At 37.4% G+C, this 19,111-nt stretch overlaps 1 protein-coding gene across 1 annotated transcript in view; it reads right to left on the bottom strand.

Annotated features, from left to right (window-relative positions):
• Positions 1-1,814: 1,814 nt before the first annotated feature.
• The window catches only part of ncam2 (neural cell adhesion molecule 2), a 210,840-nt gene continuing 193,543 nt past the window's right edge, over positions 1,815-19,111 (bottom strand). The window contains exons 14-16 of the mRNA XM_016288692.1: positions 15,425-15,599; positions 5,831-6,035; positions 1,815-3,564 (exon numbers count right to left, since the gene is read on the bottom strand). Coding sequence (XP_016144178.1) covers positions 3,450-3,564; positions 5,831-6,035; positions 15,425-15,599 — 495 coding nt within the window. The 3' untranslated portion in view covers positions 1,815-3,449. The remainder of the gene's footprint in view (positions 3,565-5,830; positions 6,036-15,424; positions 15,600-19,111) is intronic.

Genomic DNA, 19,111 nt, shown 5'->3' with positions numbered 1-19,111 from the left:
ACACAGACTTCACTTTCAATCATTTTCAACATGGCAAATCTGCATGACCAACTTGAACCCTTTGCGAAATCTACATGCACTCACGTGAAATTCCCTATCACATGGATTCCTTCTGAAATGATGGATTCTGCTCATTAAAATCCACAGAACAACAGTAAATATCTTTAGGCAGAGATTCTAAGATGCTATAGACATTGAATCTTAAGGCATGATTTCTTTATGGTATAAAATGTTAGGCTACACACATTTCTTGACTGTAGTGGAATCTGTAACCTTTCCAGGTTTCCCAGTGGGTTGTTTGTGCAAGTAGTGAATTGAACTAGATTTTGAATCGACTAGCATAACCTGGGTGCTAGTAAAAAAGGTAAGCAATTGTCTCAGGTTAACCATAAAACGTCACATATGCGCTTGCATAGGGTTGGTTGGATTTAAAGACACTCTGGGCTGAACTTTGTTTTATCTGCTCATTCATCATATCAGACCCATTTAGGAAAGCCTGAGAGGGTTGAATGAATCATTACGGAAAGCGCAGTCTGCACCCTCAAAACTGTTCTCAGTTGGGCAGCCATTATCTACAGTGTTCACCCTGATTACAGACCATGTGTGTTCAGTGGACAGCCAAGGCCAAGGACACTAATGCCCGGGTGTGTCTGTACTTGCTCTCCAGTACTTACACTTAAAGTTGCAGCACACAGCGGGAACCCCGAAGGAAACATGGATGGTTTCTTTCAAATGTTGTCAGCCATTCTGGTTCTCCATTTCCACAGGTCACCGGATCCAGGACAAGGACAGGAACCTTTAAGGACCATTGAATCTTAACTACATTCATTCCCCACACCACATATCCAGTGGCTGTGTTCCAAAACCTAGTGAGCATTCTTGCTGTCTAATGCCCACACAGGCAATACTAACTGAAACAGACCCTCATAAAGGATTTACTTAGGATGCTCTACACAACAGCAACTCATCAGTGCATCTCAGCACTTAAGACAAAGTTATAGGAGGTTCAACACTTGATTTGCATGTTGCTATTCATTCTAATTTGGTAATTTGTTCATTCAAATAAAGCTGAAATAAAGATATAACTATTACACGAAAAACTGGCCAATATGTAAACATGTTGAAGTGCTAAAATTAGATGATAGATAGATAGATAATAAAAATCAATATAAAAGCTGAACAGAAGAAAAACAAATAAAATTGACAAAAGCAAACAAAATGACTAAAACTTCAGCTAAAATGATAATATAAAAATAAAAATTAAACCTAATTGTACAAACATATATCATGTATTTTTATTTTATAATAAATGAAAGTGTTTAGCAATATTTTTGATAATGAATGAATTACTGTTAGTACAGTTACAATTAACATTTCCCTTCAGATGTGTTTTTCTTTGGCACTATGGGATTGACTCTCAACACTGTTTAACGTACTGCTAATTTTCTGCCAGGACATTATGCATTAATTGTTATATATTTATTATAATGCAATTAAGTGTAAAAACCCTGTAAAAAAAATAAAAAAAACAATACGGAAAATTCCTTCATAATAATTCAGTACATTTTGCCTTTTTTTACAGTCAAGGATGAATGCAATGCCTTAGAAGTTAGCTAAAAGATGTCCACCCTCTGCTGCCAATCTTTGTTGATACGCAAATCATGAAGCCTAAAAATACTGCCTGTTGACAGCTTGCTAGGTTTTGGAACACAGCCTTTTCTTGTTACTATCATAGACAAGTGATCTGTAACACAAATGTGTGCTATGCTTAAAAAAAGCAGAGTCCAAATAACTTAAACTTTTATATTGGGACACTTTTATTTACAGAAGAAAAATTACACTGGATTACAAGAATTCCACAAGTACAGTTGGGCTTATGGAGTGCTCCCTTTAGATTGCTGAAAAGAAATGGGCAACATTCCACAATGTTCTCTTGCGCTGAATGTGGAGAGCCAGGTGTATATGAAATACAATGCTGAAATAATGCAAAAAACTTTTTTGGGAGAAATTTGTTGGCCCAAACTAAAGTGAACATGAACATGGATCTCGAGACTTAATTCTCAAACTCTGGTAAAATGAGCATGCGTCTAAGCAGTATGCCGTTCCCATCCATGTTATTGCAACACTAAAATCCTGATCACCGGCAGACACCTCATCTCTCATATAACCAAAGCACCTTCTCTCAAAAGATCCCAAAATGGCATAGATTTGATTTCCAAAAAAGCGAACTATATAGCGATACCTCTGAACCCAGTTTCCTGGGCATCTGCCCTTCTTTAGCTCTTGATATCTTTAAGTCAGTTGGACACAATATCTTTTTTGAAAGATAGACAATTTTGATAAAACATAATTCATAATCAGTGATGTGTGACACTAAGACAGAACCTGGAATGAATCCGGTTTGTGAAACATTCCAAAGAAATAACCAGTATATTTACATTGGTGTATTTGAATAGGTATTTATAATGTTTTTCTTATATTCACGTAAAACTTGGCAACCTCTACTTTCTTTACATGTCACTCTCATTCTACACTCCATGCTCGCTAGTACACGCATCCAAACACCCCAAAGACAACACGTCCATGCTCAGATGCACCCACTTACAAACTTTCACACGCTTCTAAAGGGAATGCACTCTTTTTTTGTTTCCGAAATATCTTGACATGAAAGTATGACTCAAGCTATGCTCCTTTGACTCTGATGAAACAATAGCGTTTAAAACGAGGACATATTTTCATCCACAAAAACACTTGTAATCTATGACAAATTCATCATTCAAGCCGAAGAGTTGGGCATGTGTCAGCGCTCAATACCGGGACCACCCATGTACCATGTACTCAGTTTGAGGTCAAATGTGGTTGATCCTCACTTTACTACTGAGCATTCGGTAATTACTTTGCATTTGGGCGAGACATATAGTGGCAAAAAGGCTAGAAAATAAACACGTTACCCAAACAGTGACCCAAAACTACAACACGGACCGCAAAAAGAGGTGGGGGATTTCCACACGTACTGCATTAAAAAGCGATGATTGCACAACCACACTGGAAAAGTGCAACAGCCGGATCCCAAAGAAAGAGGGAATGAGAGAGCAAGAGAAAACATGAAGCTTACGGCGTAAACCCAACCTCTTTAAGTAACAAAGAATCAGACTCAAAGCAATAGCAAAGCCTTGAAAAAACAAAAACAAACCAAAAAAAAAAAGAGGCCCAAAACAAGCAAGAACAAGCACAAATAAACAGGAGCCTGTTTGTTGAGCGGCAACCTCCGAAAAATGTTTCACAAAGCAGTTATCGTGTGGCCTCTTCTGATACCCCGACGACGAGTCTCTAACAAAGGATCTTACAATTGGTTGGCGTGTTCTTGCTTGTATTCTCATTAATTTGCTTGCCGTTGGTCTCCGGGTGGCTCACTTTGCATGTTCTTTTAGAGGATAGCAGGGCCTCCATTACGCTTTACTGTCCTCATGTGTCATGTGTAGGCTATTGTCACCGTGAACTTTGATTTCGATCGTGTCTGGTTTCAGCGTCTCCTTGCCGTTTTCCTCTTTTAGTGGCAGTTTCCTGTGGAAAGAAAAAAAAAAACGGCAGGTGCACAGTGGTCAGTTTGACAGGGTCCACAAAAACACATTTCCAACTAACAACTGGATACTGTGGGTCCCCTGAGGCTAAAATTGAGACTTAGGGTGCTTTTTGCAGACCAGAGTCCATTTATCACCACAGGTCGGTTCGTTTGGTTAGTTTTATTAACTTTTCATGCCTGAAAAGGTGGCTTGGGGTCAGGTTTGTACCCAGCACTGAACTACACAAACAGATTTTGAATGTTTTTGAAAATACTCTCTTATGCTCAAAACATTATATTAAATCAAAAGTTACAGTAAAATATTCTGAAATATTATTAACATTTAAAATTACTGTTTTCTATTTAAATACATATTTTAAAATGTAATTTATTCCTGTGATGGCAAATCTTTATTTTTCATCAGCCATTGCATCAGTCTTCAAGGTCCCATTATCCTTCAGAAATCATTCTAATATGCTGATTTGCTTATTATTATCAATGCTGAAAATGGTTGTTCACTGTGATACATTTTTTTACATTTACATTTGTAACAATGTAAACAATATCTACGGTCACTTTTCAATTTAATGCATCCTAAAAAAATGGGCTATTTGTGTGATCCTCTTGGGCCACATAGTGAGCACTGTGACGCACAGTCGTGTCTGTGCATTATCTCAAAGACCCCTGTGTGGCTCTTCATCACATAGGATTATACTGGAAAGGAACCAGCCTCTGTTCACTGGGATCATTATCACTCTAATAACATTATTAAAGTCTAGGCCGGGGCCTTTGGGTAAGTATAGAGTGCATATCAGATGAACGCAATAGTCTGTATGTTAGAACATCAAAGCCGTGCTGCTTGTTATTGGAGCTGAAGACAATCACAGCCCTTAATCTCTTTGAACTTTTAGCCAAGTAAACCTGACAGGAGTTTTTCCAGCTGGGAAAGACTTAGACTGGCACTGCATAACAACAGATCAGTGATCCTGCAAATCAAAGGACAAAGTCTACAGAGGAAATGTGTCAAGAACCATGAAGACACTAGCCAGGGGCAAAAAACGCATAGTATACTCATCAAGCAATAAACCATAGATTGCATAAGTCAAAGGAGTGATTCATAATCAACAAACTGATAAGACTGCATACTAAGTACTTCTTTGACGCACATGCAGAAATAAATACTGATTAACTGCTACTGTACAACTGTTGCTCTATCACACCTGTCTCTTTCTGGCTAACTTGAGGACTTTGTACTGCAGCAAGTCTTGCTGGCAACTGATGACAATCTGTTATAGCCAGTGTAAGGTTTACAGGTAACGTTACTTTTACGTTTACTTAAGTTATGCACTTCAATGTGGTACTCATAACAAAAATTAATGATGTTACATTATTACTTTCTATGGAAAGTAGCATAGTAGGGGGAAAGTAGGGGGAAAGTAGGGGCCTAATGGTTAGAGAGTCGGACTCATAACCCAAAGGTTGCGGGTTCGAGTCTCGTACCGGCAGGGATTGTAGGTGGGGGGAGTGAATGTACAGCGCTCTCTCCCACCTTCAATACCACGACTGAGGTGCCCTTGAGCAAGGCACCGAACCCCCAACTGCTCCGGGTGTGTGTTCACGGTGTGTGTTCACTGCTGTGTGTGTGCACTTTGGATGGGTTAACTGCAGAGCACTAATTCCAAGTATGGGTCACTATACTTGGCCACATGTCACGTCACTTTCATGTTATTTTTTCTAACTGATATCTGATTGAAGTTGTCATTTGAGGAAGTTTTACAAGAAAATACCATTTCAGTTTTTCTACTTCAAAACGTTACATTCAACTTAATGTCACTTGCTGTTTTTGCAATTTTTTTGTGGAAATTATTTCACCCATTATTTTTTTTCAGTGTTGCTTGAAAATGATTGCCAGCTTTTTTGTTTTTTTTTACTTTTAAATATTAATTTTTCTTAAATATGCTATGGCATATAGGCTGTAAATAAGAATTTCTATACATGTATTTACATGGGAATTAAAGTCACAGAAAACAGTGTATCATGTACCTGTACGTTTGACATTTTTGTCATTTCTAAGAAAAAAAAAATTCAACTGAATTTGTCATTAAATAAAATAACTTAATTAAAAAGGTAATTCAATAAGTAATATCTTGTTGCTTGTAAAAGTATTTTGCTTTATTTTTTAAATCTCTTGAAATAGCGTCAAATTTTCATATGACGAAAATAGTGTATGTTAAATAAATGCATAACTGATGCAGAAGGGATACTCACAGGTAGGCAGCTTTGCCCTCCTCTAGCTCTTTGCTCTTGCCGCCTGTGGCTGTCTTTTTGCTGCAGAGCTTGCGGGTGATGCACATGAGCATGCCGCACTGGCGCAGGAAGAAGCAGCTGACGTCCACTAGCACGAGCAGCAGCAGCAGGCCAGCTAACCCCAGCCCAACCACTGCGCCCAGGCCTAGGCCGCTGAACAGCGAATCTGCTGAGACAGGATGCAAACATAACCATCAATGATGCGCCTCAACAACACAATACTCTATCTGCAGTTATTTTCAAATTTCAGAGATAAAATCCAGAGTTAAATTGTGTAAAAAATAAAATAAAATAGTCATTGCCAAAAGCAATTGCTGGAACTGGGAAGGGATGTAAATGTCAATTAAAACATTCATTAAACATAATATAACAACAATCTTCTACCAACAATACACTAAATGTAGGCACCTCATGTAATTTAAGTTTGCATTGAGTTTATCTTTAAGGTGATGCAACTTTGGTGACATTTTTAAACTCTAAAGACTTTGCATGAGAAAATGAGGCTGCCTGAGAATCTATTCAGAAGAAAACATCCATTTTGAAGGAACTTTCTGGGCAACGCTGCTGCTCTAAACACATCAATCACACATGCTGTTGAAAGTAGCATTGCCATTAGCAAAAGCATCCCAGAAGTCTGTGGTTTGATCTGGACACAGTGACAGGGCATCAGAGTGAGAAAAGTGACACATGTTAGATGGGAGGAAGACAGGCATACTAAACAGAAGAGAAAACTGAGCAATTCAGTAGCTGTCTGGTTTTATTCAAAGCAAAAATATTTTTCAATATCAATGAATCAACCGAAAGACAAATTTATATCAACAAAACTACTTTTTTATGGGTTAAAACAGGTAGAAATAGTTATTTAAGGCATCAATTGCAGGTTTCCACTTTTGCAGTGTAAAATAACAACTGTAAAAACCACTAAACTAAAACTAATAAATAAAAATATACATAAAACACCAAAACTAATAAAAATGACACAACAAAATCACTAAAACTTTAACAAAGTTTAAAGTGAAAACTAATTTTAATTGAAAATATTAACAAAAACTATAACAGTGTGTTGCTTAAATGACACCTCAAACAGGAATGTGCATTTCAAATTCTTTGAACAACATCAACATTACAGAAGGAACTGTGTTTATAATTGTCCTCATTTAAACCTATATGATTATGACCTCAAAACTTCAGATTAGGAAGATCGTTTGTCCATCACGATCTTTCGACTATTTTCAGATGTCTCCATGCAACAGCATATCAGTTCATACATGAACAAGCTGCTCTCAAAGACCTCAGATTTATTGACCCTGGTATGGTTTTACTTTTGATGCATGACTTATCAGCCAACGCATCTGTTTTTCACCATCTTGAGCCTTGCCCTCCCTGAGAAATGTGTCCCCGCTCCTATAGCTGATTTGTTGTTGATTTATAACATCATTAGAAGCTCAATTTAGCATCTCGTTAATATCACTTATCCTGAAGTTCCACAAATGGGCGTGATCCATCCGCATCGGAGTTCAACGCACTCAATTAATTAAGTACGAACGGTGATTGAGACTCAGCAATGAGAAGCAATAACTCAAGCTCGATTGATTGTGTCTGGACTGAAGGGAGGTCTGTGGGTGGGATCCCAGCAGATGATTGACAAGGTAATGAAGCTTGTAATCATGTGTGGGGCTTAATGGGTGTGTCACGCTGATACATGACTAAGTAGGGCTTAAACAGAACCACGGTTTTCTAGTTTGGAACACTTTTACATGGAAAAACTTCCAGCGTGAAGTATAGGCAGAAGGAGCGTGTGAGACCCCGTTAATGCACTCTCTTCAAGGTTGAAGTACTGTATATCCCTCAGCCTTTGAGCTGCGCCGCTTAATCATTCAAACACTTACCTCTGCACTTACGACACCAATAAATGCTGAAAGCTGGAGACAGGAAGGGGTTTTAAAAATAGACTTCAGTCAAACCAGAGTAAATCTGTTATGAGGAGGTTTCAGATTATAGTAAAATACCATGGAAATTACACCCTTACATTGTGAATAGCCCCGTAAATGTTTGGCAAATGCATTTGATGTGCTATGACAGGAACAAGTAAGCCTCTTTCTAAGTGTGCTACAGTCATTACCCTTATAGTTTGATTATATAAAATTTTCTCGAGTGTAATCAAACTGAAATGGTGTGCGTACACACACAGGTTTGTTTTTATGGTTTATGGGGACTCTCCATAGGCGTAATGGTTTTTATACTGTACAAACCGTATTTTTTATTGCCCTACACCAACCCTACCCCTAAACCTACCCCTCACAGGAAACTTTCTGCAGTTTTAGATTTTCAAAAAAACTCATTCTGAATTATTTATAAGCCTTTTGAATTACGGGGACACTGAAAATGTCCTCATAAATCACCTTCTCGTTGTAATACCTATGTCATACCCATGTTATTATACAAATTTGTGTCCTAATAAACCACATAAACATGCGTGCGCGCAACACTTCCACACATGTTGAAATATTTAAAAATGTGTATTGGGGTCTCTATGCCACTTTAAGTCAAAATGAAATAAAAATAGAATAATAATTACCATAATACCTGTCCTTGGTTTTATTGTGAATTTTCGTTGTTGCTTATTCCAGCAAAAAAAAAAAAATTCCATGGCAAACTTTAATCACAATATAAGAACTTTCTCCCATTCTGAAATGACGTGCACTTCTGTGCTGACATTATCAGTCCCAACTTTTTCAACTCTTTGATATAGAAATCCTTTTTCATGATTGAATCAACTTCTGATGGACAAAATAAATTCCCACCCTGCTTTTCTTTCATTTAAAATTTAGCTTCACTCAAAAATTCAATAATTTAAATAAGAAAATAGGATTGGAAATGCAATTTCTTGATAACTTAAATGTCACATGGGGACAGGAAGAAGTCTAAAGAATGCAAATCAGTCAAACCAAAGTAAATATCTTCTAAGGAAGCTTTAAGGTCAGTTCACGACAGACGGAGATCAACGCCGACAATCACCAGAGTACAGTACGTTCCTTCATAGACATTCCAAGACTCAATAAATCATGCCGTGAAACCAAATGCCGACCAACGGCAACAAACGGCGACAGAGGTAACACACTCATCTGACCAAACCCGACAAACATGTCTGTTATCGTTATTCAGTGCCGTGTGACTTTGCCTTAAGATAGTAAAATACTGTGGAAATGATGCCCTCATGAACAGCCAAGCAAATGTTTTGCCAAATGTATTAGATGTGCCATGAAAAAATATAACTTTTTTTTTGTTACAAGCTACTAAACGGCCAAAGTACCCACCTAGCCCACCTAAAATGGCACTTTAATAGCTTTCTGGGTTGTATTAAGCGAAAACATTGAGCTGACCAGTGACAGTTTGGTCCTGTTTTACTAATCAACCCATAAAACCCAAAGAGCACTCCATAAAATGAGACAGTTTTCTTATCTTTAGGCTGAAAGGCTTCCTTCTGGAGTCCTGAGGTAATTTAAAGCTTTGGCCATTATGGAAAAGTTCTCGAGTTTAAGACTCCTCCTCCTCTCCTCACCCTATGCTGGCCCAGCAACCCCTGCACTACCTACACAGAGGACACAAGCCAAGCATGACTCCATAATGATGGTTTAAAGACTCTGACGCTCATTAAGACGCTATGCTTGACGAGCAGAAGGGACCCTCTAGCCGTTAAACGATTAATAGACCAACTGCCGTCAGGATAGCCATTATCAGTGGCAAAGATGTCTTTGCGCAGCATGAGGTTGGACTGATGGGTCAGAACGAATGAAATGGGTGTCAAGTGGCACCAATTAGACGTCACTTTTCCATACCTTTAATAGAATTCTCTATAACGCTTGAAGTGTATCAATGAAAATTAACATTATAGTAACCATTTCATTACACTTAAAAAATAAAGGTGCTTCAAAAGATTCTTCAAGCGATGCCATAGAAGAACCATTTTTGGTTCCACAAAGAACCATTCAGTCAAAGGTACTTTAAAGAACCATTTCTTTCTTACCTTTTTGTAATCTGAAGAACCTTCTTTCACCACAAAGAACCTTTTGTGAAACAGAAAGGTTCTTCAGATGTTAAAGGTTCTTTATGGAACCATTTAGACAAAAAGGTTCTTCTATGGCATCGTGAAGCACCTTTATTTTTAAGAGTGTAGTTGGTTATGTACGAACACAACATAATTCCAAATGAATGTCATCATGAATTTCACATTCAAATGGAGGCTCTGAAATAATTTTTGCTGCTGATTGTTGTTCTGTATGTTTCAAAAAACATCTTTCATTAATTTTATTTTAACATAATTTTCATACAATAATGACATCATGTTTCAAATCTGTATGACTTTGTATCTTCTGCAAATCACACATTGTTTAGAAGATATTTTTAAAAATATTTTAAAACTCTACAATGTTTTTCCTTTCTCTGTATTGGAGACACATTGTTACTTGTGTTATTTAAGGAAATGTCTGATACATTCTGATTTATAACGTCACACACCTGGCTTTAGAATGAATGGCTGTACTCTGGCTAGCTGGATGGACTTATTTATGGTCAGTGTGATCAGCTGTAATGGACAGCAGTAAAACAACAGGTCCATTTTCATTTGCTGGAATCTTTTCCAGCTGGAACTGTCAACAAAGAACCATTCTAATCTTATAAGAAGTCAAGCCACATTAGGAAATAAGGGCTTTAATGGACTTGGTTTCAGACTTTTTCTTTTAACGAGAACAATATGACATGCCCATAAATGAAACTCAATGTTCTATTGTTGTGTAATGAGAGAATAGAGAGGGCAGCACGTAGAGATGCTCAAGATTAATAGTCTCCATTGAACTGACCTCCATTGATTTACGATTGTCTTAATTAGGTCAGGTATGCCATGAGGGTATTAAAACCTCTCACCTTTTTTACAATGTACAATGATACAAATTTACAACTCCCAACCGCAAAACATTATGCAATCCTAATTGTGATTCCATGCTGTGAACTTCAAAACGTATTGACCGACTGCAACTAAACACATTGCACCAAGGAATGTTTGTTACAACATAAGTGACCCCCCCCCCGCCGCTGCCGCCAGAAGCTCAATACCTTTTTTATAAAAGGAGAAAAAAAACAGCTGACAGAGATGATAAAGATCAGAGTCTGACATCTTACCTTCTGCAAACTTAAGATCAATCACTGATACCCGTTTTCACTGCTCCAGTTAAAAATAAGGAACCTTGTCATTAGTAATTCTGCTAAATAGCCCTTCAGCATTGACAAAGACTTATTCAATATGTTTATCTTTCCTTGATTGCTTTACTAGTCAATATTTCGAGCTATTATGTGCAAGATAAGGATTCAGGTAAGTCAATGCTTTTGCATTTGACCCTCTGTAATAAACCAAACTATGAACACAAACTGCTTTATGTGTCAGTGTTCTACATTAACTGGTTCACTGCACTCTTAAAAATAAAGGTGCTTCACGATGCCATAGAAGAACCTTTTTGTCTAAATGGTTCCATAAAGAAACTTTAACATCTGAAGAACCTTCCTGTTTTACAAAAGGTTCTTTGGGGCGAAAGAAGGTTCTTCAGATTATAAAAAGGTAAGAAAGAGATGGTTCTTTAAAGAACCTTTGACTGAATGGTTCTTTGTGGAACCAAAAATGGTTCTTCTATGGCATCGCTTGAAGAACCTTTTGAAGCACCTTTATTTTTAAGAGTGTGGTACAAGGATAAACCATGATTAGTGTTTGGAATCTGAGTTAACAGGCTGTAGTTATTGCATCAGAGTAAGCTGGTTTATTTGAGAAATGCAGAAAGATTTCTATGCTAGTTTTGACATGAATTCAAATAGTTTCTTCAAACATGTTGCATGAGAAAAGCACAATCTATTGTTATGCACTTCACATTTAATGGATCTTAAAATGTATACTTCTGATGACAGAAAACAAATAAACTTCATGTAACTGACTACAGCACACCACTTCATCAAATCAAGATTGCAATACTGCATCCGGAAAGTCAAGAAAAGTGAAGCATGTCCATTCTACCATTTAAAGGTATATGGTCAGTATAAATTTTTTTTAAAGAAATTGATACTTTTATTCAGCTAAGGTGATCAAAAAGACATTTATGTTGTCAAATGAATGCATTTTTTAAAACCTTCTATTCGTTGAAGAATCTTCAAAAAATATTTTCATGAAGGATCATGTGACACTGAAGACTGGAGTAAGGCTGCAGAAATTTCAGCATTGCCAAAACAGGAAGAAATTACATTTTAAAATACATAAAAACAGAAACCATTTTTTAAAAATTTTAATAATATTTCGAAATATAGCTTTTTTTAAAACTGTATTTTTGATCAAATAAATGCAGCCTTTATTAAATGTCTTACTGACCCAAAACTCTTGAATGGTAGTGTAGACCTGATTTTAGTCCTGTACAATTACATGTAAAAATGACTGTTAGCATAATTCACTGTATTCATATACTACCTTCATGGCAGCAACATTCTTCCAAATTCACAGACTGCAAACAATTCCAGTTACTCATGTTGTTCCTCATCAATACTGAGAATATACAATAAAGTAGCACGACAACATCTCTGCCAGAGGTGTACCCAGAGAATAAAAATTAATGTGCATTATATTTTGAATCACTGGGAGAGAGAAACCTTGTTTTATGTTTCTCATATTACGGGTAACAGAAAGTCGGCCTGTTTGATTTATGATACCAGTGTTTAAAAGTCATATCAATTTGAAATCCTACTTGACTCCATTTAATGAGTGCTGCGTTGTATATCTCTGTATGCGCGTATCAGCAACATCATTAAATGCATTCTCTCAAGCGATGCAACTGCTGACATTTCCCATAGTCATAATAAACCAAAACAAAAGAGCCTGTGGATGCACAGAAGATGGAAAAGCCCTCATGCTGGTGGCTTATACAATTCTTTGTAAACACCAGCAAAAAGGAGCTCATTAAACATAAAACTCGGGGTCGGATTGCTACTGTTACAGGTAGAGAACAAATGAACCACTCAGTTTTTCCTCTTCCTTTGTTGTTAATAATGTGCAAGACCTTTATGGACAAAGAGGCTGGTTTTGGCATGGAAGGTGGCCAGGATAGTGAGATCAGCTCACAAGCATGGACAATAATGCCACCAGAAGGGGCAATGAACATGGCTGAGGCTCAGCGAGCCATTGGTGGGGGCAAAAAAAGTCCATGGCTTAGTCCAGGCAAGGTCAACACAGACACAAGCACAACAGTGACAGAGAAGCTCCGAAGACGTTCACTGCATAGATGGGCTGCACAGGGAGATGTCCACGTCCAGTTGGAGGGGGCTCGCAACACTGATCTGCAATGAGATGAAGGGGAGAGGGAACGGGAAGGAAGAGGGAAAGACATGCAGTAGGTGTGTGGAACCAGCACAGGATGGTTACGCACACAGTAGGTCACGCGAGAGAATGAAAAGCGGTTTATTCACAACACCATAGCAGTGGGTTAGTAGAATAGATGATTACAAGAGTGCAAATGAGATAAACAGATTATTTGGGTGCAGGTCAGGAAATAACCAGGGGTGAATGTGACAATAATGTTGACATACAAGCGAAGAGTGAGTGAGCAGTCCAAACCAGTGTCCGTTGTAAAGGTTTGTTTGATTGAAAAGATCGCAGGGCGTTTATAGGCACACAGAAAGGGAAGTTTAGTGGCAGCTCATTGCAAAACAAAAAGCCCAGCGATTTGCGATGTGGCCCAGAATGCGTTGCATAATTCATTAGGTGGGAATTGGAGAGCAGGATTGTTTAGAGTGAAACAACGAGACGAAGCACAATAGAATTATAAATAAGAGCGTGGGCCAGTGGGGATGAAGGGGTGCAGGTGGAGAGGGAGAGAAAAAGGAAAGGATGAGGAGGAGTTGGGAGAGAATATACAAATGACACTGAATTAACAAGGTAAATCCAAGCTGCTGAGAAGCAGTGCTGTCAACACACACACACTCTCTGATGTATACCTATGCATGCACTGACACTGCCTCTAGGAATATTTCATACATAATTGGACAAGTCCAGGCAAAATTTAAATATCATCTGTCAATATCATGGCATTTTTCAGGACAGGCATTTTGTCCCAACAGCAGACTGCAAGGCATATTTTGTTTATCATGTACTAAAAAGATAAAAAGAAATAAAATGACTGACTTGTTCTATCTATCTAACTATCCATCCATCCATCCATCCATCTTTTTCTAGCAGTATATGGTGGCATTGTGAGGACATTGTCCTCACCACTTTATGAAATAGCTTGCAGCTATACTTTTGTGTTCATCAGTTGCATCCCCTAATATAAATCCACTCACGGACAGCTGCAATTTTGCTTGCTTCATTAAAACAAACATTGTTATTAGAGAAGATATGAACCTGGGACCCCATACACTCAAAGCAAAATGCTTATATCGACACCATTACACATTTATCCTCTATTCCAAACATCTATCAAATAAATGAAAAAAATTATAATAATACAGGGATCAACAGTGGCAGGAAGTTAGAAAATATCAACGTACTGTACAAAAAAATTTTTGAAAAGTTTTTCCAGCATTTTTGCATATATTTAAAGCACCAGAACCATTAAACCACAATCACAATACCTTGACCAGAACTTTTAAAATGGTCTTTCACATATTTCAAATAAATTTTCCTACCAGGTGGGAAAACGTGCTCTTTTGTTTACAGTAGATCATGTGGCTCACATGGTTATAATTTAGGCATTATTTTAAGCGTACAAAAAAAGAAAATGTAATGTTTTTAGCTGAATAATTATCTCCTTTCTGAGATCCCGGCCACAAAGGAACAGAGGTATTGAGAGTTGACAAGTAATCGATATACCTCTTTAAAATGTTTTACCCTTATATTCGCATTAGAAAATAGTAGTTCTGTCTGTTTCTTTTGGCTGGTTGATCACCTTCATCAGCTATCAACACTATTACCCTTCATCCTTGGACCATTCAGAGACAACCCATTGGCTACATAGTGCTTCTGATTGATTCTTGAATGTTTGTGATTTCATGGTGACCACAGGTCTGTTGGGACCAAGTAAGCCAAATATTAAAATCCTTTTCATAAAAGAGATCCAACTGCAAAATGCACATGGTCAATCAGCCAATCACAGTGACATGGAGGCACTAACTGCTAGACAGTTAGACATATAAGCATAATTGGTTTATTTTTGTAGTGGCAATTTCTTTCTCGTCCATTTTTTCCTACGGGAGATAGTGCTTCCTCTGACAAATCGCTTATGATTAGGACAGAGAAACAGTTACAGTGGGTTTCTTTGTACGTCTGATTGTGAATGTGGGATACACAAGCTCTATCAAGCGTGGGTGGGTGGCAAGTGTGCTGAACTGTAGCAGGGCATATAATTATAATAGGAGACATATCATTTCAGCTATAGATATTGTGAGTGGGTGCTGAAGTGCTGTAGGTAATCGGACTCAATTTGTCATATGGAAAAGAGTACTGTGCGTATTTTGTGGAAGTGCATGTACCTGTGATGTCAGGTTTCTGAGGCATGGAGAACTTTACAAAGGTGGGTTCAGACAGGCCTTTGACATTGCGTGCGGTGATTTCCACCTCATACTGTGTATTCCACTGGAGCGGTTGCAACAACACGAAATCATTCACCCCTGGAACCAGTTTAGTCATCCACTGTTCTTCTTTATCCTGCAAAAGCCACAAGTGTTTCATAAAATTTGCACAAGCATATGAGTATATGATATTAATATTTGCTTTAGGGCACATTTTTTCTCACTGTACTTATAAATAAATAAGACAACTTGTTATTGCATGTGAATGTTCAGGTGCTTAAATAGTGGCTACATTCTATTCTGTGTGACAATTTTGAAGGATATGGCTGAAAAAAGTGCAAGTATTGACTGACTATACTTTGGGTATAATATATATATATATATATATATACACACACACACAGTCATGGTCAGAATTATTGGCACCCTTGGTAAATATGATAAAAGAAGGCTGTGAAAATAAATCTGCATTGTTAATCATTTTGATCTTTTATTAAAAAAATTCACATAAATCTAACCTTTTATTGGAGCATAAGAATTTAAAATGGGGGGAAATATCATTAGGACAAATGTTTTTCTCTAATACACATTTGACACAATTAATGGCATTCAATGCTTTTTGAAACCTCCATTTGGCATAATAACAGCTCTAAGTTTTCTCCTATAATGCCTGCTGAGGTTAGAGAGCACCTGACAAGAGATCAGAGACAATTCCTTCATCCAGAATCTCTCCAGATTCCCAGCTCCATGATGGTGTTTCTCCTCTTCAGTTCACCACACTCACTTTCTATAGGGTTCAGGTCAGGGAACTGGAATGGCCATAGCAGAAGTTTGGTTTTGTGCCCAGTGACCCATTTTTGTGTTGTTTTTAAGGTTTGTTTTTGGATTATTGTCCGCTTGGAAGATCCAAACATGGCCCATTAGAAGATTTCTAACAGAGTCAGTCACTTTTTGATTTTTTATCTGTTGGTATTTGATAGAATCAAAGATGCCATGTATCTAAACAAGATGTCCAGGACCTCCAGCAGAAATATAGGCCCACAACATTAAAAATACAGCAGTATATTTCATTGTACACATGGGGTACTTTTTATCCCTGTGTGCACCAAACCCATCTTGAGTGTTTGTTGCTAAAAAGCAATTTTTTTTAGTTACATCTGACCGTAGAAGCCAGTCCCATTTGAAGCTCCAGTCGTGTCTGACAACAGAATATGCTGGGGATTGTTTTTGGATGAGAGCATTTTCTTTTCTTGTATTTTTCTTGAAACCCTCCCAAACAACATGTGGTGTAGGTGCTGTTAAATTTTATTTTATTTTTTTAAAGGTTTTCTGACGCTGAGACTCAAATATTTTCTGCAATTCTCCAACTGTGGTCCTTGGAGAGTCTTTAACCACTCAAACTCTCCTCCTCACCATGCATTAGGACGATACAGACACACGTCCTCTTCCAGGCAGATTTGTAACATTTTCTGTTGATTGGAAATTCTTAATTATTGCCCTGATGGTGGAAATATGAATTTTCACTGCTCTAGCTCTTTTCTTAAAGCCACTTCACTAATTTGTGAAGCTCAATTATCTTTTGCTGCACATCAGAAATATATTCTTTGGTTTTTCTCATTGTGATGGATGATTAAGGGAATTTGGCCTTTGTTTTCCCTCCTATTTATATTCCTGTGAAACAGGAAGCCATGGCTGGATAATTTCATGTTCATAATTCCTCCAAAATGATAAACAATGCAGATTTATTTTCACAGCCTTCTTTGATCATATTTACCAAGGGTGCCAATAATTCTGACCACAACTGTATATATATATATATATATATATATAGATAGATAGATTATATATTTATAAGTATGGTTATACCTACAGAATACTACTTGCGCTCTCTCTCTCATTCAAATATATATATATATATATACTGTACATACACATACATACATAAATAAATAAATATACATTCCAGTCAATCTCAGTCAAACTCCAGTTGGGTTATTTTGATTAGGTAAAAAATAACTAAAACATACAGCTAACTAACACAATAAAACACATTCAATTGAAATGTTGTGCACCATAATGCGATTAATCGCAGACAATCATGTGATTAATTGCGATTAAAAATTTGAATCGTTGCCCAGCACTATATATACACAGTATATGGTTATATCCACAGAATAAAGCCAATACTTGCGCGCATCTCTGCCTCTCTCTAAAATATTAAATTATGGTTATACTCACATTATAAAGCCAATACTTGCTCTTTCTCAACCGAATTGTCAAATTGTCACACAAAGAGAGTGAATAACAGAATTGCAGATGAAAGTGGCCTGAGAGGCCATCTGCTCCTTTTTCCTTGCAGCAACAGATAAAAAAAATAGATTATTTTCTCTAATCCTCAAACTTTTCCACACACTTAAACAGCTGAAACACTCTAACGCATCCATTATTCTCTTTGTGTCCCTGCCTGGAGAGCTTCTGAGCATGAGTGTGTGTAATATAAATAATGTGTGTGTGCTTGTGTGTGCCGGCTGTTCTGCTGGCTAAAATTTTGAAACTAAGCCCACACAAGCTGCCTTCAAAAAGTCATTGCTTTTATATTTTGACATTTTCAAAACGCCTCAGCTCTTTAAAGGCTAAATGGTTGAAGTCTTTAGGCGAGCTGTCTCCCCAGGCTGTGACATCTCCATTTCCCCAGTTCTCACCTCCACATGCACAGGCGATCAGAGACAGAGCAAATGAGAGAGAGCGATATAAAAAGAGAAAATAAGGGAAGAGTACAAATAAGAGAAGGAAAAGATGCCAGCGGACCCTATTAATGTTGAGGAGGAAGCGAGGCATCACCAAACACAGTGAGACAGACAGAGATGAAGCAAATGAGGAGACGCTGAGGCTCAAAAGTGGAAAAACAAACAGAAGGATTGTGTGAGAGAGAGAGAATGCTGTGGTGAACGTGTAAACATGCTAGTGTGGTAACACTTGATAACCTCATGACCTGTAAACAAACTTTTTGATTGTGAAACAATGGCGACAATACACAAGGAACAAAAAATGCAGTGTCACATAAGGCTTTTTAAGAGTTCTGACACTTTATGGTCTCAGCGCTTGCTCCAAGTTAGATCTACTCTAAGTGTTTTGTCTAATTTGATGCCATTAACAAATATTGGCTGCAAAAAGTCATGCGATATTCAAGGCTTTGGCAAAAGGGTCTTTTTCGGGATAGTTTGCTGTTGTTTAAACTTCTGCAGTTAGAATCTATGTGACTGCCCTACCAGATAATAATATTACCAGCATAATAATAAAAGTGTTCTTACGTGTACACAGATGCTTTTCATATACTTTTGGATATAAATATATTTGTTTTTACCCTTATCCTAACACAACCTTTCCTGTACAGCCATTTGTGCATTTTAGCTTATTGAACTCAACTCAGATCGAGATACAATGCACATCAATGGATATTTTTGTTGTTCTAACTTAAGTAAGAGTGATTGTAGGTATTAAATATAAAATAAAATAAAGAAAAAATAAAGAAAACAAAAAGTGCTTAAAATTTAATTTTTGTTATTTTCACCTTTATTACAATAGGATAGATCAGAACTGACAGGAAGCAAAGTGGGAGAGAGATGGGGGGGGGGGGGGGTCTTGCGG

Source organism: Sinocyclocheilus grahami, unplaced genomic scaffold, assembly GCF_001515645.1.
Source record: "Sinocyclocheilus grahami isolate Dianchi unplaced genomic scaffold, SAMN03320097.WGS_v1.1 scaffold233.1, whole genome shotgun sequence".
Taxonomy (NCBI): domain Eukaryota; kingdom Metazoa; phylum Chordata; class Actinopteri; order Cypriniformes; family Cyprinidae; genus Sinocyclocheilus; species Sinocyclocheilus grahami.
Note: the sequence above shows the minus strand (reverse complement) of the source record. Positions and strands in the feature narration are given on the sequence as shown.